Source organism: Archocentrus centrarchus, unplaced genomic scaffold, assembly GCF_007364275.1.
Source record: "Archocentrus centrarchus isolate MPI-CPG fArcCen1 unplaced genomic scaffold, fArcCen1 scaffold_113_ctg1, whole genome shotgun sequence".
Classification (NCBI taxonomy): domain Eukaryota; kingdom Metazoa; phylum Chordata; class Actinopteri; order Cichliformes; family Cichlidae; genus Archocentrus; species Archocentrus centrarchus.
In genome coordinates, this window is record NW_022060159.1 from 141,302 (window position 1) to 168,788 (window position 27,487).

General features: G+C 42.6%; 1 protein-coding gene across 1 annotated transcript; it reads left to right on the top strand.

Moving 5' to 3' along the window:
• Nucleotides 1–111: 111 nt before the first annotated feature.
• LOC115775388 (WD repeat-containing protein 18-like) lies at nucleotides 112–27,487 on the top strand (the record flags this gene model as incomplete). Its single annotated transcript, XM_030722924.1, has 8 exons — nucleotides 112–364; nucleotides 4,758–4,868; nucleotides 6,224–6,357; nucleotides 6,615–6,756; nucleotides 12,422–12,565; nucleotides 12,761–12,825; nucleotides 15,788–15,912; nucleotides 27,324–27,487. Coding segments are annotated over exons 1-8 (1,098 nt in total), but the record flags the coding sequence as incomplete, so codon positions are not given.

Genomic DNA, 27,487 nt, shown 5'->3' on the forward strand with positions numbered 1-27,487 from the left:
TGTTTTATTTGTTACAGAAAAACATGCGAGACTAAATGGAAACATTTTGCTCTTAAACCTACATCTCCCACAGTGCACCGGGTCTCGGAGGTGACGCAGTGGTCCCGGATGTGACGGGCACGTGTAGTGGGGGGTCTCGGTGTATGTGATTATGATGGCGGCTCCTCTGGAGGTTCTGTTGAGCAGCGATTCGGGCTCCCAGCTGTGGAACTGCACCGTATTCGACCCGCACAGCGGCTCCAGCCTGTTATCGTACCGCGGCGGCAACAGTGCGGCCCGTAGCCTCACGGTTCTCGGCGGGGAGTACCTGCTGTCTGCGCAGCTCGGCAAGAACTTCATCAACGTGTGGGAGCTGCAAAGGAAGGTAGGACGGCACCTGGCCCACCTAGGCTCATCTGGGCTCACCTGGTGAGAGTCACGAAACTGACGCACCGTCCCTCGGCGCGGACAGGTGCGCAGAAACCTGCAGACCTGAACGCAGAAACAAAGCGAAACGAAACTCCGTTCAGAAATGTGCCGCTTTAAGAGTCGCGCGCCCTTCAAACTCAAAATTCATTGAAAAACCAAAATCAGAAACGTTTTTCGGAACCATCCAGACCCGCTGCTGAATTCGGCCCGAAAAACATCCACCGAACCCCGTTTCCCTGTCATCAAACCTCACCTACGTGACGGCTGCAGCACATTGTTAAAGAATCTTGTTTATGAATCCAGATGTTTCCACACAGACTGCTGTTAGTTTATCCAGATGTTGTTCAGCTCCCGCAGATGTGAAGGTTAAGCTTTTCTGTGAAGCAGTTTATTTTGAAAGGGTGCTCCGACAGCAGTGTGTCATGATTGCTTTCCACACCTTTCAGTTTTTCATTTGTTTTGAGGCTGGGATCTTTGGAGACCTGAAATGTAAATGTGCCCTCTGTAAGACTCGCTGGCTCAGCTTCTGTTGTTTAATGACATTTTTCACAGTTCATGTTTCAGGTATATTTTTTCATTCGAATTTAACACAATTCAGAGGGATGAATATATTTTCTGAATGTTTGCGTATTGTAACAGCTATGAAGACCAGTAACATGTTAACATTAACTAATACTGAAGAACCAGCATGAGTCTCCGTTCTCATGAACGGGAGCAACATGCTGAACTTACATGAGACAAACAGACTAAAGCATCGATCCTGTCATGCCAGTATCGATCCTATACCAGCGTTGTATCAATATTTGGATCAATCCACCCGCCGCTAACATAAACACATCTGAGGGTGTAACTATGAAGCAAGAGTTACATATGTTGAGCTTAAAGTTTTCAAAATGATTAAGGTGTCTCTGTTCACCTGTCACCATGGTGACAGATACAGGTCACCATGGTGACAGATCCTGAACACCTGGCCCTAGATGTTCAGTTTATGCTCAAGAGTCTCGGCTGACCTTTATTAGATAGTGTAGAGTGAAAAGAGACAGACTGCCTGCTCACCCACTGAGCCACTCTGGCGCCCTCACTGAGAATATTTTAAAAAAATGAATTTCAATTTGATCACAAACTGAAGTGACTTCATGGAGTGGTGGGACCACAACCAGAAGTTTGAGAGTGCAAACGTCCGCCAAGGCAGCACCTTCTCTGGGGGGGTATTTCCTTCTAAGGGAATAATATTGTATTTTGTATGTATTCATTTTGTTTTTTTTGTTCTTTTTAAATGTACTTCCAGTTTGTAGTGCAGTAAAAATCAGATCAGGGCAGCATGACAGGTGCTTGATTCCACAAACATTATGTAGGAGCAGGTCATGGATAATAGGCACTAATTTGTAAATAATTGGACACGAGTAACTTGAGTAGGGCTGCAACTAAACATTATTTTGGTAGTCGAATAATCTGGCAATTATTTTATCGATTAGTCAACGATTATTTCAATCTTACCTCACCTGTTCAAGCCTGCCCACCTATTAACATCACCTTCTTGTCTCTTCTCACAATTAAAATAATGACCCATAAAAATACGAGTTTGAAACTAATCAAATGTATTTTTAACATTATGTGAGCATCACAATAAATATCAAATAAACAATGCATATTAAGGTGAATGTAATTTTGCAAATAAATAAATAAAAATGGCCTCTGTCCAAAAGTTCAAATAAGGCTTCAAATTAAATCAAAGATTTTCCAAAACAGCTGAAAAGTTTACAGATGATTCAGTTCATACAGAGGTTTACTATTCATAATGAAAAAATAAGAGCCGTCATAGCTGCTCCTGTTGTCCTTCACTTGTTAGATAACGTAACTGAAATTGTGGCGTTTAGCAAACATTATCCATGAGAGCTTGTTTCCGACAGGTAATCTAACAGAAACATTACTGTACAAACATTAACAGGTATCAATGACGCACTGACGTACCCATCCAGAGCTGATGTCACAGCTCCAGGGTGCCGGCGTTTTAAATGCTCAGCATCAATGCTGCCGCAGAAGGGTAGTATTTTCTATATGTTGACAATACACACCAAACTTGTAAGAATCATAGTTTCTAAATAAATAAATCATGAAGTTGACCTTGAAGCTCTTGGTGGATGTGAGCCAAATTAATTTTCTTTTTTTTTCTTTTTGGCCACAGCGGCTTTTTGTTGACAGTGTAGAGACAGGAAATGGGGGAAAGACACGCGGGCAAATGGGCGACAGGCCGGGACTTGAACCGGCATATGCATGTGGTCGCCTGCACCACCACTGAGCCACCCGGGCGACCCGTGAGCCAAATTTTAATGGATTGTTAACATGACCTCACTCTGCACCCCTACAAAGTTTGATCAAACTTTTTAAGCTATCGTGTTTACAGACAGAATGACACACAAACGCTACCAAAAACAGAACCTCAGTGGCAGAGGTAACAGACATGAACCCCAGTAAATATCTTTATTGTACCGCTCTATGTGCCCATGATGATTGTGAATGGTCTGCCATGTTGCTTTTTATGCTCTGTGTAGATGTCTGGCAGAATTATTACAGGGAACTGAAGCCGAACTAACTCAGTGTGAAAACATTTTAGTAAAATCAAAACTACACTTAAAAAAAAGAAGAAAGAATTAATGGCAAAATTTTTGTGAACTTATAAAATAAAAAAAAAAAATGAAAATGAAAACCTTTGGTGTGTGTGTGTGTGTGTGTGTGTGTGTGTGTGTGTGTGTGTGTATATATATATATATATCAGAATCAGAATCAGAATCAGAAGGTTTTTATTGCCATATGGGTGAACAGGTTCACAGCATTAGGAAATTGCTGCGGTACTTCGTGCTTACAGAAAGAAACAAATAAGTATAAAAACTATAAGACAATATACAAGTATACAAATTGCAAATATACAGAGATATTAGAGCTATAACTATAGCACAATATTACAAAATTACAAAATATACAGTGCAGAGACTAATTAAAAGATAGAAGAATGTAGACTATATTCCACTAATATGTACATCAGTGCAGTCAGACAGGTATATATATATATATATATATATATATATATATATATATATATATATATATATAATTTAGCAGTAAGTGACAACACTAGACTATGTTACCTTGCCCAGGCTGGGGTTACTGGGGCCTCACCTAGAGCTGGGCTTGGGGGAGGGGCTTGACAGCAAGCATCTCATAAGATAAGATAAGGTAAGATAGACTTTAATGATCCCACCTTGGGGAAATGTGCATATTATAGCAGCTTAAGTACAGATAAGGATGAAATAAAATAGAAAACACTATATACATAAAAAATATATCAATACACACATACATCAAAACACTATATGCAGATATCAAAAACACTATATACATTTGTAGCCAGTAATTTGCAATTTGTACACAGCATGCACAGTATGCATTATGGGTGGGAGTGCAGATAAATAAAATATTGCTCGTGGCCGGACCTTATCCTATGGTGCCCAGCTAAGTTTAGCCCAAAGGAGTTTGTCCAGCTCTCCACCCACAGGAGGGGTCCAGTGTAGTACAGATCACATGGTGGAGTCAAAGGCAGTTACTGAAACTGAACGTCACTTATCTGATGGAGAAGGAGCCCGAGCTAGTGCTTGAGGCTGAGAGGTGCCGGCTAGCTATACTCGGGCTGATCACAATGTGCAGCTTGGGCTCTGGAACCAGTTTCCTTGAGAGGGTTTCCACTGTGGAGATGCCCCTGGCAAGAGGCAGTGGGCGGGGGTGGGCATATTTGTATCTCCTCGGTTCAGCGCCTGTATGTTGGAGTTTCTCCCAGTGGTTGAGAGGGTTGCTTTCCTGCACCTCTGGATTGGGAAATGGGTCCTGACTGTCCTCTGTGTTTATGTGCCAAATGACAGCTCAGAGTACCCAGCTTTCTTGGAGTGCTGGAGGGTGCCCCCATTTGGGGACTCCATTGTCCTGCAGGGTGACTTCATTACCCTTGGTGTGGCTGCAGCTCAGGAGTAGAGCAGGACCTCTATTAACCAGAAGGTTGATGGTTTGATCCCTGGCTGCTCCAGTCTGTGTGCCAAAGTATCCTTGGGTAAGATGATAAGTCTCAAGTTGCTCTCCAATCATTCATCAGAGTGAACCACTCCCTTTACCATTTACCATTACTTTAACATTCCTGTGGGCAATTATAGTGAGACCTGGGATGGCCTGACCTGAACCTGAACGGTGTTCTGTTTTTGGACTTCTGTGCATATCACAGCCAGCTAACACAGAATAAGCCTGGATATGTTGATCTTACCTTGTAGTTACACCCACCTGTTCTGATGTGTTTTGTTGTTCAGGATCAACTGCAGCAGAAGATCGTGTGTCCAGGTGTGGTCACCTGTCTGTCTGCCTCACCTAATGGACTCTTCCTTGCTGCTGGAGTTTCTGAGGCTGTTTACCTGTGGGAGGTGAGTCAGCTCAGGCTCTGCTTCTTCTCTGATTAGTTCACTATAATTTATTTATTTTAAGCTCCAGTTCACCTGCTGACGTACGGACCAATAAGCAGACAGCGTGACATTAAACGGAAGTTCTTTCAGTAACTTCACTGATGTTCAGCTGGATTCATTCACGTCATCAATCAATCATTCAATCAAACAATGAATGAGTCATCTGCGTCCTGTGCTGTTCATTCAACAACACATGGGGCAAAAAAATAGAGAAAGAGCCTGTCCCAGCTGTCATAGGGCGAGAGGCAGGGTACATGCTGGACAGGTAACCAGCCTGTCACAGAGACACTCACATTTAGACCTATGGGCAATTTAGAATCACCAGGTAACCTAACCCCACTAACTATGGACTGTGGGAGAAAATCCACATAAACACCATGGAAACTCCACACAAAAAGGCTTCGGCCAGATGGTGGATTTGAACCCACGACATTCTTGCTGTGAAGCAGCAGTGCTAACCACCATGCTGGCCTCCATCTTTTTCCCCTTATGTAATTCAGGATTGCTGGGGGTATGAGAGGTGGGGTACATCTGGACAGGTCATCAGTTAATCACAAAGAGACAGATAAACATTCACACTCACAGTCACACAGTTAGCCTAATGTGTCTTTAGACTGTGGGAGGAAGCTGGAGAACATACCGACTCCCAGCAGGATTAACGTGGAGAAACTCTGATGTTCTCCTGTCCTCTGATGAACTAATGTATGGACTTAATCTGAACAGAAAACTTTTTTTTTAAATGTTTCCAACTGAGAAGTTATGTAAAGGCTCTTCATCCACTTCCTGATCCCACAAACAGCTGCTGAGATGATGCTAACAGAGGAGAGTTTAAGGCAGAGCATCATCTCAGAGTTCCTCAACTGTTTCTATCAGGGAGGTCACAGTAGAAGCTAAATCCATTAAGGAAGATTTGGAGGGTGAAATGTGAGCAGAGGAGTGGAGACCAGCTCGTGCTGTGACTCAGACATTAAATACACATCTCAGACTAACACACTGTAACTGCTACATGTGAACATCTGGTTAGAATAAAACTCCAGTAGACACATAGAGGAGGTGATCAGAGGCTAAAGGAGCTGCTTCACTCAGTTTGGCACAAAGATTCACAGATTTCAGGAAGAGCTCAAAGAGACCTGAGAGGAAATGATTTCTCCAGAAACTCCACTAAACCCAGAGTTTGAATCCAGAAGGACACAGTTAGAAGAAACATGAACATTACTGAGTTTCTAACAGTTTCAACAGTTTTTTTCAGTCAAAAAGAATCATATCTTTTTTTTCTTCTAGATCAGGTGTGTTCAATCTGTTTTCTCATTGGCCAGGTGTGCACAGGTAAGCTGCTGTCTGTCCTCAGTCGTCACTATCAGGATGTCACCTGTCTGAAGTTCACAGATGATAGCAGCCATTTTGTTTCTGGAGGAAAAGACAACCTGGCTCTGGTGTGGAGTCTGTCCAGGTGAGAAAACACCTGACGTGTTCTGTAACTTTTAATTATATTTATATCAGCAAAGTAGTTCATGACTTGAGTATGAAGTCTGCCTGTAGAGAGGTGCAGTCTCCACCGGGGGAGCTCAGGCAACAATTTTGTGTTTATGGGGTTCAGACTCACCTTCTTCGGTTGAAGTGTCAGCTGTGAATCTGAAATCTGCCGGGGTGGTTCTGAATGCAGACTATTTGTGGTCACCGGCTCTCTGTTTCCTCGCTGTGTTTCAGTGTCGCCCAGCTGGATATAAGCCACGCCCCCGAGCCTCGCCACATCCTGTCTCGTCACTCTCTGCCAATCACAGACCTGCACTGTGGCCTAATGGGAGCTCAGGCTCGAGTTGCCACCGCCTCCTTAGACCAGACGGTGAAGGTGAGTGCATGCGCCTGTGTCGATACCACAAATGTGTTGAGTGAGTCACAGCGAGCTGTTCATTCAGCGATCAGGTTATAAAATGAATCAAAGGTCTGATTAAATAATTAATCTAGATTAAATTAAATTAAATTCAATTCAATTCATCCATCCATCCATTCGCTTCCGCACATCCTGTTAAGGGTCGCGGGGGGGCTGGAGCCTATCCCAGCTGTCATAGGGCAAGAGGCAGGGTACACCCTGAACAGGTCGCCAGCCTGTTGCAGGGCCAACACAGAGGGACAGACAACCTTTCACACTCACATTCATGCTCTCATTCACACCTATGGGCAATTTAGAGTAGCCAATTAACCTAACCCCAGTAAGTGCATGTCTTTGGAATGTGGGAGGAAACCGGAGTACCCGGAGGAAACCCACGCAAGCACGGGGAGAACATGCAAACTCCACACAGAGAGAGGGAGAGGCCTGGGCCAAGGTGGAATCGAACCCAGGCCTTCCAGATGGTATTCTAACTGTGAGGCAGCAGTGCTAACCACTACGCCACCGTGCTGCCCAATTCAATTCAATTCAATTTTATTTATATAGCGCCAAATCACAACAAACTGTCGCCTCAAGGCGCTTTGTATTGTGGGTAAAGACCCTACAATAATACAGAGAAAACCCAACAGTCAAAACGACCCCCTATGAGCAGCACTTGGCGACAGTGGAAAGGAAAAACTCCCTTTTAACAGGAAGAAACCTCCAGCAGAACCAGGCTCAGGGAGGGGCAGTCATCTGCCGCGACCGGTTGGGCTGAGGGGAGAGAAAGACATGCTGTGGAAGAGAGCCAGAGATTAATATCAATTAATGATTAAATGCAGAGTGGAGTATAAACAAAGTAAATAAGGTGAATGAGAAACAGTGCATTATGTGAACCCCCCAGCAGACTAGGCCTATAGCAGCATAACTAAGGGATGGTTCAGGGTCACCTGATCCAGCCCTAACTATAAGCTTTATCATAAAGGAAAGTTTTAAGCCTAATCTTAAAAATAGAGAGGGTGTCTGTCTCCCGAATCCAAGCTGGAAGCTGGTTCCACAGAAGAGGCACCTGAAAGCTGAAGGCTCTGCCTCCCATTCTACTCTTAAGTATCCTAGGAACCACAAGTAAGCCAGCAGTCTGAGAGCGAAGTGCTCTCTTGGGGGTGATATGGTACTATGAGGTCTTTGAGATAAGATGGAGCCTGATTATTCAAGACCTTGTATGTGAGGAGAAGAATTTTAAATTCTATTCTAGATTTAACAGGGAGCCAATGAAGAGAAGCCAATATGGGAGAAATCTGCTCTCTCTTTCTAGTCCCTGTCAGTACTCTAGCTGCAGCATTTTGGATCAGCTGAAGGCTTTTCAGGGAGCTTTTAGGACAGCCTGATAATAATGAATTACAATAATCCAGCCTAGAAGTAATAAATGCATGAATGAGCTTTTCAGCATCACTCTGAGAAAGGATGTTTCTAATTTTAGAAATATTGCGCAAATGCAAAAAAGCGGTCCTACATATTTGTTTAATATGTGCATTGAAGGACATATCCTGGTCAAAAATGACTCCAATATTTCTCACAGTGTTACTGGAGGCCAAAGTAATGCCATCCAGAGTAAGTATCTGGTTAGACACCATGTTTCTAAGATTTGTGGGGCCGAGAACAAGAATTTCAGTTTGATCTGAATTTAGAAGCAGGAAATTAGAGGTCATCCAGGCCTTAATATCTTTAAGACATTCCTGCAGTTTAACTAATTGATGTGTGTCATCTGGCTTCATTGATAGGTAAAGCTGAGTATCATCTGCATAACAATGAAAATTGATGCAGTGCTTTCTAATAATACTGCCTAAGGGAAGCATGTATAATGTAAATAAAATTGGTCCTAGCACAGAACCCTGTGGAACTCCATAATTACCGTATTTTGCGGACTATACGTCGCTCCGGAGTATAGGTCGCACCAGCCAAAAAATGCATCATAAAGAAGAAAAAAACATATATAGGTCGCACTGGACTATAAGTCGCACTTTGATAGAATCCGAGACCCAGAGCAGAAATTCCATCTTGAACGGCAATTTAAAATAATAATGGATTAAAGAACAGGACGAACACGGTTACGCCTACGTTATGCTAACGTAGCACATTCAGCTACATTACGCACAACGAACACGTGTTCGGTATGTTAACGTAACATTAAGTTATTCAGATAACCATAGCATAAAGAACATACTAACAAGTTAACCAAACCATCAATCCATTGAATTCTTCATCCTCGGTGTCACTTCTAAACAACTCCGTACACTCCGTAGACGAAGCGCCGCTTCCTCTTCTGTGTCGCGTTAGTCAGACTCGTCGTCAGCTGCAGTTCCAATTATTCCAGCCTTTCTGAATCCCAACAGGATGGTTTGTCACTGAAGCCCATGTTTTCTTGATCCATCCAATGACTTCCAGGAAAGTTGGGTGGCGCATTCTCCCAGTTGCCATTAAGCTGTGCTCTCCATCCATCATCCACTGCGCCCACAGGTTACGCAAGACTGCCTTAAAGCTGCAGTTCACGGAGATGTCAAGTGGCTGGAGTATTTTGGTTTATGTGTTATAAATGTCACATATACGTCGCTCCGGAGTATAGGTCGCACCCCCAGCCAAACTATGAAAAAAAGTGCGACTTATACTCCGGAAAATACGGTAACCTTACTGTCTGAAGAAGACTCCCCATTTACATGAACAAATTGGAGTCTATGAGATAAATATGATTCAAACCACTGCAGTGCAGTACCTTTAATACCTATAGCAAGCTCTAATCTCTGTAATAAAATGTTATGGTCAACAGTATCAAAGCTTCACTGAGGTCCAACAGGACAAGAACAGAGATGAGTCCACTGTCAGAGGCTGTAAGAAGATCATTTGTAACCTTCACTAATGCTGTTTCTGTACTGTGATGAATTCTGAAACCTGACTGAAACTCTTCAAATAAACCGTTCCTCTGCAGATGATCAGTTAGCTGTTTTACAACTACTCTTTCAAGAATCTTTGAGAGAAAAGGAAGGTTGGAGATTGGCCTATAATTAGCTAAGACAGCTGGGTCAAGTGATGGCTTTTTAAGCAGAGGTTTAATTACAGCCACCTTGAAGGTCTGTGGTACATAGCCAACTAATAAAGACTGATTGATCATTTTTAAGATTGAAGCATCAATAATTGGAAAGACTTCTTTGAACAGTCTAGTAGGAATGGGATCTAACAAACATGTTGCTGGTTTGGAGGAAGTAACTATTGAAGTTAACTCTGAAAGATCAACTGGAGCAAAAGAGTCTAAACAAATACCAGCAGTGCTGAAAGCAGCCGAACATGAAGAATAATCTTTGAGATGGTTATGAATAATTTTTTCTCGAATGTCTAAAATTTTATTTGTAAAGAAATCCATGAAGTCACTACTAGTTAACGTGAAAGGAATACTTGGCTCTACAGAGCTCTGACTCTTTGTCAGCCTGGCTACAGTGCTGAAAACAAACCTGGGGTTGTTCTTATTTTCTTCAATTAATGATGAATAGTAAGATGTCCTAGCTTTACGGAGGGCTTTTTTATAGAGCAACAAACTCTTTTTCCAGGCTAAATGAGCATCTTCTAATTTAGTGAGACGCCATTCCCTCTCCAGCTTTCGGGTTATCTGCTTTAAGCTGTGCGTTTGTGAATTATACCACGGAGTCAGGCACTTGTGATTTGAAGCTTTCCTTTTCAGAGGAGCCACAGTATCCAAAGTTATACGCAGTGAGGATGTAAAACTATTGACGAGATAATCGACCTCACTGGGAGCAGAGTTTAGGTAGCTGCTCTGCACTGTGTTGGCACTGAAGAGCATAACAATGAAGGAATTAGATCCTTAAACTTAGTTACAGCACTTTCAGAAAGACTTCTACTGTAATTAAACTTATTCCCCACTGCTGTGTAATCCATTAAAGTAAATGTAAATAATCCAAACTGGTGTGACTCTGGTCACAGGGACATAAACAGCTGATGATCTTTATCTGACCCATAATCAGGAGCAAAGGTTACCGTGGTACGATGAAGGGACGTTTACTTAGTTTAATTCTATTCAGTTAAATTCATTATTTAAATCACAGCAAACAGTCGCCTCAAGGCACTTTATACTGTAAGCTAAAGACCCTTCAATAATACAGAGAAAACCCAACAGTCAAAATGACCCCCTATGAGCAAGTATTTGGCAACAGTTGGAAGGAAAAACTCGCTTTTAACAGCAAGAAACCTCCAGCAGAACCAGGCTCAGGGAGGGGGGGGTCATCTGCTGTGACCAGTTGGGGCTGAGGGGAGAGAGAGAGGACAAAAGACAGTCTGTGGAAGAGAGCCAGAGATTAATGATAACTAATGATTAAATGCAGAGTGGGGTATAAACAGGGTGAAAAGAGGTGAATGAAAAGAACTACATCATGGGAACCCCCCAGCAACTAAAATTGATGCAGTGCTTTCTAATAATACTGCCTAAGGGAAGCATGTATAATGTAAATAGAATTGGTCCTAGCACAGAACCCTGTGGAACTCCATAATTAACCTTAGTGTGTGAAGAAGACTCCCCATTTACATGAACAAATTGGAGTCTATGAGATAAATATGATTCAAACCACTGCAGTGCAGTACCTTTAATACCTATAGCAAGCTCTAATCTCTGTAATAAAATGTTATGGTCAACAGTATCAAAAGCTGCACTGAGGTCCAACAGGACAAGCACAGAGATGAGTCCACTGTCAGAGGCTGTAAGAAGATCATTGGTAACCTTCACTAATGCTGTTTCTGTACTGTGATGAATTCTGAAACCTGACTGAAACTCTTCCAATAAACCGTTCCTCTGCAGATGATCAGTTAGCTGTTTTACAACTACTCTTTCAAGGATCTTTGAGAGAAAAGGAAGGTTGGAGATTGGCCTATAATTAGCTAAGACAGCTGGGTCAGTGATGGCTTTTTAAGTAGAGGTTTAATTACAGCCACCTTAAAAGCCTGTGGTACACAGCCAACTAATAAAGACAGATTGATCATTTTTAAGATTGAAGCATCAATAATTGGAAAGACTTCTTTGAACAGTCTAGTAGGAATGGGATCTAACAAACATGTTGCTGGTTTGGAGGAAGTAACTATTGAAGTTAACTCAAAGTTCAGTTTCTCCTTTTATTTGTTTTTCACTCAGTGGTGCCTGAAGCATAATGCATTGTGGGAGATCAGCTTGTACCCACTGTGTCCTCTTTAAAGCAGCGAGCTGCTCATGTGTCTGTCAGAATAAAATCAGTGTTGGTGGGTGGAGCTCATCTCTGATCTGACTGGTTGGGCCCCTGTGGGGACAGAAGGACCTTCCTGTTTAGATCAGAATTCCTTTAATCTGGTTTCAGTTTATCAGTTTAATTCAGTTTACCGTTAAAAACATGACAACACGGGTTGTCTCCATGGAAAAAAGAAACAGTCGCCTAATCCTGTCTTCCTGATTTGTTGAAATGCTTTTCCTGAATGCGAAGTGTGTGTGTGCGTGCGTGCTACAATACAAGCATGCTGCAATATATGTAGAGACAGGTTAAATCTGACCAATCACAGCCCAGCACAGTCTTTAGAGTCTCAGTCAAGTCTGAGGTGTTTGTTTCTGCTACCTGTCCAGGTGTGGGAGCTGTCCTCAGGTGAGCTGCTCCTGTCAGTCCTCTTTGATGTGGAGATCATGTCTGTGACCTTTGACCCTGCTGAGTACTTCCTGTTCTGTGGAGGAAGTGATGGAAGCATTTTCCAGGTGTCTCTATGTAGCCAGGTGAGTCTTGGTCCTCTATCTCATTTTCTCAGCTCATTTGTCTGCCTCACCTCCTCGTATCTTGGCTCCTCCCATCTGCAAAGCAAGCAGCGTAGGGGAGGCGGGGTCATGAGGAGAGGGATTTGATCCTCGCGTCAGAGCCTCAGTTTAACACTGTTAATAAAGTTTAAATGTTGGAACTGTGTGTATCTGCAGAGTCTCAGTCGGGAAAAGTCGTTCCAGTCGGACAGTGAAGGAAACCAGGTGTTCAAAGGTCACAGGTGAGACTGCAGATTTTTGAAGATAAGATTCATATTTAACTTAAATGATGTCTTTTCCCTCATTATGTTTGACTTTATTGTTCAAATTTTATTGATATAAAGATTTCATATCATCATATTTGGAAATAAATTGATAGATTTTAAAGATGAATAAACCTGCAGACCTCAGGTTTGTCACATCATCTCGTGACAACAGGAAGTGTAGTTATTTTAAATGTGGGTTATTTATTGATCTCTGCAGTTTATTGATCAGTCAGCTCTGACTCGTCCACAGAGGATCCATGTTTGAATCTGGAGTTTCTTCTTCAGCTCTTTAGGGCTTGCTGGACTCATGGGAGTCTGTTTGGTCTGAACTGTTGTATCACAGTCGGCTGCCTCTCGAGCTGGATTAAGCTTGCACTCGCCAAGCAGGGCACGTAGCAGGAAATATGAGCTGAACATAGACTTAAAACAGGCTTGTGGCAAACGAAACAAAAGTGATTAAGAGTTCTTGTAAATCCTTGTAAAAGGTGTTGTGATCTTCAGGCGTAACACCTTCAGGTATCAGAGCTTCTTCAGGTCATGCTTGATAAGCTCTCTGAGATTCACTGACTCTGCAGGTGTTTCCAGGTGAGTTAGATGTGGATTTGTCCACATTCACTGTGAGGAACACACAGAAGGAACTTCCTGCTGGTGATGGTCTGTAAGCTGGAAGCAAGCTGATAATTAATACACAGCAGTTTGAGTAATGGAGGGAAAACTCAGATGACTTGAGCTCACAGAGAGGCTCCCTGATCTCAAATTTGTGATCCACTGTGACAGTGGTGGTGATGATAATGTTGATGATGATGATGGTTAGCGTTAGGATTTGCAGGTTTTATCCTGCCTTTGGAAACATGCTCACTCTCAGCCCTGGATGCTCTCATGTGTCTTGAGTTTTACTTCCAGTAAATGATGAAATCATGAAGGTCAGAGAGAACCAGCAGACTGAGTTAGAAAGATTAATGTTCAACAGATCCAGTCTTTCTCTGAGTTAGCTGACTAAACAAAACCTGAAAATGCAGTCTGAGATCATCAGAGATCGAGCTCCGCCTCCTCCAATCGAAGACATGACCAGAAGAACTGGTGACCGAGGTCTATAAAATACATCAGTGGGCCTAACCTGAAAACCTGTATTATCATTAATCACATGAATTCATTATCGCCTTAGGCTCATCGAGCAGAAAATGAATTAACCTGAGTACTGTTCGTGCTGAGATTTGTCACAGAGTAGGGTGTAGCGGAGAAGGCAGGGCTCTAACTCATCCTCTGATGGTTGCCTCTGATCATCTTTGATTGTGTGTGACTTGGGGTTAGGGTTATAATAGTTTTGTATTTTACATTATAGTTTAGTTTTAGTTAGTTTTTACTTTTATTTCTCTAATTCAGTTAGTTTTAGTTAGTTTCAGTGTTTTAGTATTTTCATACTTAATCAGGTGCAAGATTCAAGGCGCAAAAGTGGTTATTGTGTAATGAAAACGCGACACAAGATACCCTTTAAAGAAATATATTCAACAACCAACTGTTCACAGACAGCAGCACTACATGAACATCAACAGGGAGAAACAAAGAAAAATATGAACTCCAAAACTCAATAAATTCTACAATAAACTTCAGCATCAATGCAGCAGATTAATAACACCTACATGTGGTGTTTGACAAAAACAAACTCTTTGAAGGAGTCAAAACACAAATCCAGCTGCATCCTGATGTTCTCACCACCTGATCCTGCTTCTGTTTTGGAGCTAGCTTGGTTAGATGCTCCTAATTAGACTTTCAGGGTCTTTGTGGCCTCTGTACACAACCTACGAAGTGGCCGACCTCATGTCCACATTTATGCTTGTGTAGCTGGATTGTGTGTGTTAATTGTCTTGTGGTTGTGTGCTGGTGTTTTATAAGCGGTGCAGGCTGGGACTTTTTTTGGTCCTCACTCTTTGTGCTCAGTTTTTTGGCTGCAAACATATTTGTCTCTGTTTTTTCACTTCCTTCATTCCCTCACTTCCATTCCAATAGTTTCAGCAGTCTCCCTCCAGGAATTTGCTGACATTTGTGAGTCCTTATATTGATGCTTTGATTATTATTCCTGATTGTTATTATCTGACTGATAAAGTAGCTGGCAAAAAGTAGCCGGAAACACACAAGGACTAAACAGGTTAATCACAACGTTGTGGGCTGTGTGGACCTGACAAGTAGTCACATTTCTCCAGAGGTGAACATCAGGTTACCTTGTAGGATGAGAGCGGTTTCTGTAGCTGCCTTGTGTGCGCTTCTCAGGTGGACTTCATCATCCACAACAAGCTGCTATCTGTGCGATCGTACTCCCATATGGGACTCTTGCTGCTTTCTTGGCAGACCACTGCCATAACTTGGAGGACCAGTGCTGTGAGTGCACACACATGCACACGCTGCCCGATGGCGCTCCCAGCTTAAGCTCGAAGAGTGTAAAATTTATTTCATATCAATCAACAAGGCTTTAAAAAAATGACAAACAAGGAAATGAAAGTCAGTTTATCGATAATTTCAGTTAGTTTTGAAAACTCACAGTTCGCTTTTAGTTTTTTATTCCTTTTAATTATAGTTTTATTTATCTCAGTTAACGACAGTGTTTTTTCAATTTCAGTTTTTGTTATTTTGTTCGTTTTCGTTAACTATAATAACCCTGCTTGGGTTTCAGGTTTTGTTAAACCAGCTCACAAAGAAAGCCTGGATATGTTGAACTTATTCATAGTTACATCCCTCCAGACTCCAGTTTCATTGAGCCTCAGCAGAGGAGAAAAACTTCATCTGTGAGTTAGAGGAGTTCAGGGAGGAGCTGAGGAGGAGCATTTATTGGCCAGGTTTATTTTTAGGCATTTACTGAACCAGGTTTGATTAACTTTATTGATTGAGGTTTATTGATCAGTGTTTGGGGTGGTTTTTGATTGTGGTTCTGGGTTATCCTCAGGAACCTGGTGACATGTCTCTCAGTATCAATGGATGGGACTCTTCTCCTGTCAGGCTCACATGATGAGACGGTTCGACTGTGGGACATTCAGAGCAAACAGAGCATCCGCTGCCTCGCACACAAAGGTAAGCCCTGCCCCCTGCAGCAGCATCATGGTTTAGAGTTTTTCTATCTGTGCTGCCTTGCTTAAGGGAACCTTCTCCTGTCACCTGTGGGACAAAAATTATTTAAACTGTCACCAGAGGGGGCGACATTTCACCTGAGGGAAGGTTTGAGGCTCTGTTCTCATGGTAGCTCAGGTTTGTGTGTGAAGGAGGCTCAGAAACATTCGCAGCTTTAACATCTCAGATACTCTTAAACACTTGTTTATTGGAAACAATCAATACTCTGCAGAACAATATGTAAAAGTTCTGCTGGGCTAAAACACACTAAAGTTCCTCACAGGGATGAGAAATTAAAGTTTTCAGTGGAATTAAAACATCTGGCTATCTATTGATCTGTCTGTGGATTTATCAGCCTGTAGTTTACTGAGCCTTTAGTTGAAACACAGTAGAAATGAATCAGCTGTTGTTTTTCCGTCTTTATTCGGTTCTGCGCCTTGTTTGTTGGGGTCAGTCATAACACAGCTCACTGAAGGCTCATCAGAGGCTGTGATGATAAATCTGAACACATTTCCTGTGGATTTGTTCTTTTTTAGAGGTCTAGTTTTTATTTTTATTTCAGTTTTTTCAGCTTCTGGTTCAGCTCGAGTTCCCTGTAATAACCTTTAGGTCTGATTGTTTTACACACCTGTTCACCTATGATTTATCAGCGATTCTTAGGTTAACAGGTGACGTGTTCTTCTGTCATTAAAAATGTTTCTGTGGTTAAAGTCTGAGCAGGTAAGAAGGGTGAAGTGAACCTCCTCCTCTTCTTGTGGCTTAAATCAGGAGTCAGACATGTTGGAGGTGAAGGTGAACTGAGCCTTCTCCTCCTCCTCCTCCATGGCTGTTGCTAGGTTATTAATGAGTCTGGTGGCGCTGGCGGCCGGTGTCTCCTCCTCTTGTTTCTGTTTGATAATAAGTGGCATTGTGGCGCTGTCAGGAACAGGAGGAGGGACCTTCCCGCCGTGATCGTGACTGGCATTTTATAATTAACCAAATCCTCCGTGCTGACGCCACCTCACTTCAAACGGCCTGTCTGTGACCGTAATCCCTCTTTTGGCCGGATGCACGGACTCGCGGTTGCCTCCCCCGCCCCATCACGTTTCTACTTCTCCTTCAGCCGCCGCTCACAAAGAGCCAGAGTGAATTTAAAGAGAAAGCTTCATCCTCCGTGACGGCAGCGCCTCAAAAGGATTCGTCTCAGCAGAGCAGATTTCGTTTCTCGCAAACACGTGAGGGAAGGCGCTGCGCTTGCTCTCAGTCCGTTTGTTTGAAACCTGATCTGTCAAACCATCTGATTTTAACAGATATTTTGGAATTTTTAGACCTCATTGTCTGCAGATTCAAAATTCATCAGCATAATGAAACATGATGATTTTATGAAATGCTTCATAAAATCATCCACCGTCCACGTCAGACTCCACCTGCCGATAAAGGTCCTGCGATCTGGTGGAAAGAGGTCAACATATACAGGATTATTTATCTGGCTTCACTAAACATGACAAATGTTGTCACCTCAACACAGGTCTCTGAATCCAGCTGTGTGCACAGGGAACCAGTGTTAGACAGGTGTAGATCTACGTGTGGTGTTAGGCAGGTAGAACAAAATGTAAACCTGAAATAATCTGAGGAATTATGTTTAATCCAGACTGAAGCGGAATGTTTATGGCGTTATTTATTTTTCACTGAATGAAGAAACAATGACAACCCCCGTCACCATGAGACCGTGGGGGAGCTGAGCAGTCAGACACTGAAACATCCTCGCTGCAGGAAGGAGCGCTTTCACAGCTCATTCATCCCAACAGCAGTTAGACTGTACAACACATCATGATGTCATGAGTCACTTGGACACTTTACCTCCTCTGCCATCACTTTATCCATACAGTATATATACATTTTATTTATTACACTCTCACCCATATAATGCATACCATGTATGCTGTGTACCTTACCGGCTACAAATGTATATAATGTTTTGATATCTCTATATAGTGTTTTGATGTGTGTGTATATATGTGTGTATATGTGTATTGACATTGATATATATTTTATGTATATGTGTATAGTTTTTCTATTCTATTCTATTTTATTTTATTTGTTTTTATTCATCCTTTCATTTTTCTCTGTACTGAGCTGCTGTAATGTGCAAATTTCCCCGTCGTGGGATCATTAAAGTTTTACCTTCATATCTTATTTTATTTTTATAAAACATTTATAAACGAAGCTGTCGCTCAGCCTGAAATCACAATGATGTCATGTTTTAATATGGAGACGTTGTTGACGGTCATCACAGAAACTAATGCACTCACTAGCGCCCTCTGTTTGTGCTCGAGTAAATGTCACAGATTAAATACTGAAGACTCAGCTGCTTCTCCAGTTCAGAGGTGGGGTACACCTGGACGCAGAGAGACAGACAACCGTTCACACTCACATGCATGACTCTGAACTGTGGGAGGAAGCCAGAGAGAAACCACGCAGTCACAGGGAGAACATTCAGACTCCACAATGGAAGAACCCAGCCAGCCAGTGGATTCAAACTGAGGACCTTCCTGCTGTGAGGTCACAGCGCTGACCACTGTATCACAGTGCCACCTGCTGCCTTCATTTATTTTCATATATTTAATTTTCTTTGAGGACATCATGGCCAGATTTAGATGATCTTCCTGGCTGTATTTAGTTATTTTGTTTCCTGGAGAAGCTGTATTTCAGTCCTACAAGAATGATGAAACCTCTCAGGACGTGGTCTCTTTGTGAGACTTTAATATTGGTTTTAAACACTCATTTCTCAGGTTGAAGGGGAGCAAGTCAGTTTAGGAGCTGAAATCTCTGAAGCGATCATCCTGATTGATCTGAGACCCTCTGAGTGGTTAAGCTTCACATCAGGACTCAAACATGTTTGTTTGCATGTTCACATTTTTCTCAGAGCTCAGACCTTCAGCTGGGTGAGCAGTCTGTCGATGCGCTGTCCTCGTGGAGACCCTGCATTCCCATCAGTATTATGAAACTAGTAAAACTGTGAATTTCCTGCTGTGACAGAAACTTTTTTTTATAAATGATTATCTGTGGGCTGGTTTGAATCCGGCTGCTGTGAAATAAACCAAATAAAGTGTGAGGTTCAGTCAGAGTTCATGAGAGGAATGGGAGATGTGGATCAGTCTGAGTGCTTCTGCCTCCTCCGGGCTGTCGGCTCTCAGCATGTCAGATCTGCGACTGTTATTAAGAAACATCCGTCTGACAGCAGAGCACCGCTCCTGCAGGCACTAGAGAGAGACCTCCACTCTCTGCCACCACCTCCTCATCTCAGGATTCATTACCCCAAGAGGCTGAGCGAGATGCAGACAGCTCTAAAAGAACCTGAACACATCACGCTAGAATAAAGAAGACAGCCCTGAGGACACGATGACACCTGAACACACCACGCTGCATTAAAATGGACTGCACAGAGGACACCTGAACACACAGCAGTTGAAATTGATAACATTTTCAGTCACAAACATCCTGACATGTGACTCAGGTGAGCCTTCTTTGCAGTGCTCCTGACTGTGTTCCTTCAAACTGCAGGTAGACGATCATATTTATTTTTCCACCAAATTTGGTAAACATGAAGGTGCAGCCTTCACGGCATGCCGAGCCATGCTGTCATGTGATCGTTGTTAGAGTTGAATTGAGGTCTAAAATCCTCCTCAAAGTGCGTTCTGGTAGCTGTAGGACTTAGCAGCAGTTCCCAGTGCTTCATGCCGGGAGGTTTTTCCTGTCCTAGATTGTTCTGGCGTTTCTCTGGCTGTGCTCACCTGATGTTTTCTGCCATTATAAATGAGCTGTTTTGATGGTGGCTCTGCTCGTTCTTGGAGTGAAGAATCAGAGTCACTTCCTGAATTGTTCACTGGTTTCCTGCAGGTCGTTTGGAAACTTTGGGGAAGAGATGGTGGGCGGCATTAGTGTGACAGCTGTGCAGACAGTGTACCGTGAGGCAACCTGTATGCTTTTCTCCTTTCAGGGATTCAGCTTCATTATAATCTGAGACTTTATGTTCCAGGAAGCGTGGTGAGAACAACTTGAACAGCAGAATTATCATCAGTTGGACTCTAATATCTCTGAGTCTGTCTGGACAAATAACTGATGACGAAAAACTGCATCAACCGAAAAAATTAAGTGAAAACAGAGCCAAAACAATAGAAGTAATTTGAATTGACTCTAGAAATGTGAGACCCCAGCAGACTGAACAGAAACAGGAAGCTGTTCATCACTGATGATTCACAGAAGAAATGATTCAATTCTTTAATGTGATAATCAGTTAGAGACCATTTCAGGATTTCACTGTCGAGTCTCCAAAGTCAAACAACACATCGGTGACAAAATGTCTAAACTTTTATTCTGTTTGGAAATTCAGAGCTCAGCAGCAGTTTCCGAGTTTCTGGGGGTTTCAGCAGCGAAGGAGTAAAGGTAGCAGCCAGATGTAGGTTTAACTAAAGATTTATCATATCAAAATTCATTATCCAGCGTTTGACTGATAGTTTGATTATCTTTTGTTACAATAAATGTAGTCCAAGTCTGAATTCAGGAATATTTCAATAAATAAAATAGCATTCACAAAAAAAATGAAAATCAGAAATCTGATGACTTGTCACCTGCAGGTATCAGTGCTACAGACAGGGGGTGCTGTGCTCAAATTAAAGAATCTGACCAATTAAAATATGAGATAAATTACGTTACCAGTTAATCTGCATACAAACGTTCACAACCACACTGAGTAAAATGAGACATAATCACTTGGTTTCTGCACATTTTGATGCCTTGACATTGTCATTTTGGCTGCCACCATGTTGGGTTTTTGTTTCCAGGAAGTGGCCATATTTGGACAAGTGGGTGGAGTGCTAAGTTATCAGCTAATGCTAGCTAGCTTGGTTAATCATGCTACACAGAGCGATACGTACTAATCAGTGCACAGAATATCACTTAGCAAACTGGAGCTCTGTCTTCTTGGATGGTCTGTTAGTCCAATGAAGTCACAGCAGCCATATTATTGGTCAGATAATTGCATTAAAAATGCTCCAAAAAGCTTCAACAGCACAAACACAGTCCAGAGGTCCAGATCAGGGACTCCAGGTAGCTGAGGTGAAGCCTAGTAGACAGCTAGCAGCTGCAGCCCCTGTGTCACCATCCATGTGTCACTCAGAGAGGCCACGCCCCTAATAATGCATCCAGGTGATTTATAGAAACCTGCTCCCCCATACAGCTGTAATGAATGGGGAAATTATCCACAGAGACCAAAGCAGTTTCAGTATCAGGCTGTAAACATGTTTATTTCTGCTGAACGTTTTAACATGGGAGTCTATGGGGACTGACTCACTGTGGCGCCTCTGCTGGACTCCAGATTAAGTTCAGGTTGCTTGGCAGGTTGATGGTGAAAAGGTTTCCTTCATGCTTCAGCTTGTGGAGCAGTTGGTGTGATAAATGTCTTAAATCTGGTTTAAAGGGTTTTTTCCATTTGTTTTGTGAAATATCGATAAAACGTTATGCAGCTGGTTTCCAGGTGTGCTGTGCAGGTGAGAGGTTCTGAACCAGCTGAGGGTGTTTCCTCAGAGTATCTGCAGTGTGTTGGCAGCCCTTCAGCCTCTAACACACTCAGTCTGATTTATCTGTCGTTTTGGACCACATTTGGACCATTAGTGTAATTCCAGCAGCCGGAGCCAAGCAGACGATCAATATGTGTAATTGAGTGGGAGATAATTAGCCCGTTTCTATTAGCACAACAAGCAGGAAATATGCTCTGACTTTTCAGTTCAAACCTCACAAGTTTCACTGCTCAGGGTTTTTATTTATGATGCAGAAGAGCGAGGACACACTTTAGAGAGAAACTCTTTAACAATGTGTTAAAACCGAACCTACAGGTCCTCCAAAGATTTACAGCATATAATTAAATAACTGAGTGTGCCAATGAAATGGCACTGAGGCGCCACAGAGTTATTAGTATTATTCCACCTGAGATTTTGATGCGTAACTTGGCCCTCAGCTTTGAGAAAACCTGACAGATTATATCAGGATGTGTGGTTCGATTTGGGAATAATGGGCCTTTGCCTTCATTTCAATGGGTGAATGCCCTGAAAGGCTGCTTTGGAGCCTCTTTATCATAGAAACATCATTCAAAGTTTAAACGATTGACAGGTGTCACAGGAAGTGTGCTAGACTTTGAAAATAAAAACTTCTAAAACTTTATCAGAGACTGGAAACTATGCCGGATTTTATGGATTTTCTAAATAAAATGTCAAATATTAAACTGACCCTTCAACAAATGTTTTAGCTGTCTCTTTCACTCAGACTTGGTGAAAGACACACATCTATACTTTGTTTCACCTTTGCAATAATTTTACAATAAAAGACCATTGAGTGGCTGTTTTTAGCCATCTCTACGTGATACATCCAGGTACACTGGAACACTCAAAATGTCTTCAGAAATGTTCTCATTCAGATTGAAGCTTTTCTCATGTCAGTTTGGTTTAAAGTCTTAATCACATTCATATACATCCTTTTATCATCAGTTCAAACTGGAAACACCTCTTTCTGCCACTTTGAATAAGCATACTGATTGAGCTTGTATTGGAACTACCTCTTCTCACTGATTGATGAGCTGATGGTTAAGCAGTTTGTGACTTTAAAATCAGAGTGGCAGGAAGTCATCAAAAAGCTGTGGGCCATATTAGAGTTAACATTTATTTTTCAAAATAAATGTTTTAAACTTGTTTCAAAGTATTATAATCACAAATTTAGGATTTTATTTTATTAAATATTAGACATTTAGCTAATCTGCACACCAGTCAAGTTGAGGACAGTTTAAGCTGTGATGTCAGACTGAGGTCAGTGTATTTCTGCTTTTTCTACCTGTGTCCATAACTTGAATTAGCATGGCGTTTGCTCTGATGGGTGGGGACACAGACATTAACGATGCTGGTGCTCAGGATTGGGATGTTAGAGAAGCTGAAATGTGTGTGGCTGTGCGTGTTTAGTTGAGGTTTAACCTTCAGGTAAAAACATGTCAAACCTTATTTCAGAGCAGTGTCTCCAAACAAGTTTTCTCCCTACAACAGCTAGGACGCAGCCCTCTGTTATGGAACAGATGTGGCCCCTCTGAGACCTGACCTAGATCAGCAGTTAAGAGGGTGGATGGATGGATGGATGGATGGCTGGCTGGCTGGCTGGCTGGATAGGCTTTACAATAACTGCCCACAGATGTTACCAAGGTGGCTGCTGAGCAGTGAGATTTGCTTCTAGGTGGACGGGACGTGGTGCTGCATGGTCCTTCAGAAAAACTAAATCTACAGAAGCTTCAGTTCTGATGTGAAGCGTTCCTTGAGTCGTCATCATGCTCTGTTCATTGTGATCTTCAGTCAGCTATAAGACATCTGTTGTGAAAGCTGTGTTGATGTTTACTGACTGGCTAAAGCATCTTTCAGCACATTAATGTTCATTCAGAACAGCTGCTGCAGTCTGATCATATTTCACATTAATCTGTGAAAGCTACTTCCTGCTGGTCTGCAGGAAATGTGTGCACGGCAAGGCATCTGTCAGATGCTTAACCTGCCTGCTCGGATGGAGGTGAATCTGCTGACTTAGTAAAGGTGAAAAAGGCCTTTGGAGCTGTTTAAAGTGAGCAGATGAGGTCAGCTTGCCTGTTTCTTTCAATGTGTAAATGAGCCACTTCCTGTTTCAGCCCTCAGGCGCTGTCAGTCAGCTCGGCTGCTTCATTACTGCAAACATCGTCCGCTCCCGGGCGATTTGTCATCCTTCAGCCTCTTAAATGGATCCTCGGGCTAATCTCAGGGAAATTAATTTGAAAAGTCCCCAGACAGGAAGTTGGAGTGACAGTGAGCTGGGGCGCTGCAGGCAGCGTGAAAACAGAGCAGTGAGGTGGCGGTGTGGAGGGGTTTTACAGAGGATTGAATGGTGGAGGTTGCTGCAGTAAATCGACTCCCACATGTTGTGGTTTGGAGCTTTTGTTGGCGTGAAATCAGTCTGGCAGAGCATCACCTCGTCAGAGCAGCGGCTGATTTACTGATTGAAGGCGGCGCTTAGAGCCGCTCCATCTTTGTGGCCTCCATCTGATAAGCTGCAAATCGAGTTGTTTCTGGCGGAGGAGTGAAAAGGTTTCTGCAGAGATTGAAGGAGGCTGAGCAGATTACAGCTGCCAGTTCACTTCCTGTGTTTGGCCTGATTTGATTGGTTGCTGCAGATTTATTCACATCTGATGTGAAGTTACAAAAACACATTTGTTTTTATGAAGATTTCAAGCTGGAGGTAAAAAAAAAACAGCTGATCGAATGGTTGATCAGAAGTATTGATGACAGGTTAATAAGTCAGCAGTAGGACAGTTTCTCAGAGGAGCTGTGGTCACCGTGGTTACAGACAGACAGCAGTATGATGTGATGAAGGTAAAAATGGTGTCTTTTAACCTGACACACACACACACACACTGATGAAGGTGGAGCTTCTGGTACAGGTGCTTTCCTCCTATCAGAAGTAGCTTGTTGTTCAGCCAAAGGAAACTTCAGCAGGTTGAGGAGAGCCACCAACCCTGAGATGAGCACACAATCACTGAGCCGCGGCCTTCTTATTTAACCTTTGAACCACACAGGCCATTATTCTACCACCTCAATGTTTAAACCCAAAGCTGCTTCATTACAGTAATTAGTTATTTTGGTCAGTAATAATAATCTGGATTATTTAACATGCAGCATTAAAATGAAGAACAGAAGATGTTGAGCTGATGGGGACTTGGGGTCACCCTGTAATAAGTTGGGCCCTGACCAGGTGGTGTTTTTGACCATAACTGACATGTAATTCAGTGAACCTTCTGTTCATTTGAACATAGCTGTCTGCTATATAGATGATTATCAGTGATTATTGGATGTAACAATCCAAGTGAAACCTGTTGAGGTTTTAAAACTGATTGTAATGGAGCCTGTTAGTTTAGAACTGATGGAGTCACAAGTAATGTTCTGCATCAGGGCAGAATCATTGGAGCTCTCTGAAACATGAAACTGTTCCTGAATGTGATGCTTGAAGTCGATGCGGTGAATAATACAACCTGTTTCAGTGACTTCCAGAAGTCTCATTGATAAATTATCATGCAGGTCATGTGACCTGACAGCTGTTAGAAACAAAGTGAGCTGGAGCAGCGTCTCAGTACAGAAACAGTCATGTCTTATTGAAGTGAAGGTCACCTGTTGACATCCATCATCTCTTCCTGATGTGACTCGTTCAGTTTCATTCAGAGAACATGAAGTCAGACTCGAGTGCAGCGGCTTAAATATTTTACTGATGAATTAGAAGAGCTTTAATATTTCACCCTGAAATCCCCCGAAAGACCGGCAGAAACTCAACGGCAGACACTTCGGTCTGTTGTGGAGACTTTGGGTGTTGATGGACACTTTGAGGGATGGTGAGAAACTTGGGGTTACAGTGGACACCTTCTTCTTTTCTTTTCTTTTTTCTTCTGCTCATCCTGTCCCAGCATCATCCAATGTCACACTGACGTTGGTCCACGTTTTCCTTTGTTGGTTTTTAATTCCGATTTGAAGCTGGGAGTCAGCGTAGAGCCGTGTTGTGATTTAAACTGGGAAACAGGAAGAAAACTCATGGTCATCAATACGTATTGATTATGGATCAACACATGTTGATGATGGGTTAATCAGTCAGCAGAGGAGCTGATGGTTGCCATAGTTGCAGAGAGTATGATGGGATCAGGTGATGGTAAACAGTGTATTTTAACCAGCTGCAGTAAAGGAGGAAACACGGCAGGTGGTGATCTTCGTGGGTTCTTCAAGCAGTCACTGACTGCAGAGGATTTTCATCCAGTATCAAGAACAACTCTCATATTTAAAATGTTTGATCCTCTGAAAATGAGGACTGTGTATAAAATGATGATGCAGAACTTTAGTTAAATATGTTGAATTAAAGGTGAAAGTCTGCACTTCAGTCACACCTGGATGGTTTGATTTAAAATCACCTGTGGAGGTGTACAGAGGGAACATTATAAACATCTCTGTCCACAAACTTTTGGACCATCTCCCCTGGGTTTGTTTCTGCGTGGCCTCCTCTCCTGTCAGACTTGATGTGATGAAAGTTTGATGGTCCGGTTTTCCCTCAGCCTCTGGATCGTCTCTTCCTGTTCAAACGTTTGGCTGAATACCAACTGCAGCTCACATCAACTGACGCACAAATGCCGATTCTGTCAGTTTGCAGCGAGAGGAAAAGCTGCAGGATGATTAACGTTTTATTAGCTGGAGGAGGACCTGATGAGAGCTGTGCAAAGAAACAAAGATCAAACGCTGTCAGATAAGAGCTGAACGTGTACAGAAAGCCGACAGTGAGTTTTTTTTTTTACTTCATGGATGTTTCATAAAAGTGTCATACAAACATAAAAAAAAATCAAAGCAGAAGGAAAATGTTAACGTTCACAAACAACATGAAAATAAAGAAAATATCAATGAAAACCTTAAAGGGTCAGTTTGCCTTTCAGGTGACTGTCAAATGATCAGTTTTAGTCCAATTTATTTGGTTTCATCTCAGTTTCAATAAAGATTCAGCCTGCTTCCACGATACACTTCTTGTTTGTTTTAAGAGACCTATACATTCATAATGTGATGAGCTTTGTTCATAGATAATGACTTTAAGAGCACCCTGTGCTGGTTACAGTGGAACGCTATTGCACTTCCTTCTACATCCACATGACCACGAAACAGGTGTGATGTCAGCAGGAAGGTAAAAGGCACACCTGGAAAACTTAAATCAGGAAGGTGAGCGATCCAGCTAGCTGTCCATCCAGTCAGAGGGCGAGAGTTGGCGTCCACCCCGGACAGGTCGCCAGTCGAACCTACGAGTCACCGGTGAACCTCACATGTGATTGGACTGGGAAAAGAAGCCAGACAACCCCCGCAGGAACAGGGAGAAAAGGCAAACTTCACACAGTCAGCCCAGGGATTAAGACCACGACCTTCCTGCTGTGTGATGCTGATCACGGCACCACCAATCAAATCAGAGATCCCAACCCAATGCACTCCAACAGCTGAGTCCTCCTCATAGTCACATGATCAGTTAACACAGCAAAAAGGTATACTGCATATACTGTGGTACTGCATTCGTTATACTGTAGAACTGCAGTCATTATACTGTGGTACTGCATTCATTATACTGCATATACTGTAGTACTTTTCGTACCTGTAACCGGATGGTGAATGAGCTGATGATGCCTGGAGACATGGAGGGTTAGCAGAGGATCATGGGTGTTGTAGTGTTTACACAGGAAGCTAAATTCCTTCTATAGATGTGATTGTGTCTCTGTCCAGAAAAAACACTTCCTGAGCCACCATGACATCATATCTTGTCTGTGTGTTTAGGTCCAGTGACGAATGCCATCATCATGCTGGCTCCTGCTAACATGTTCCTGCCCGACAGTCGGCCCGCCGTCCCTCTGCCACGCTTCAGCCGACATTTACACACCTCCGAGGGTGACGGTGGCGAGTCTGGGGATGTGTGTGTCCGCCTCAGGCTCCACACACAG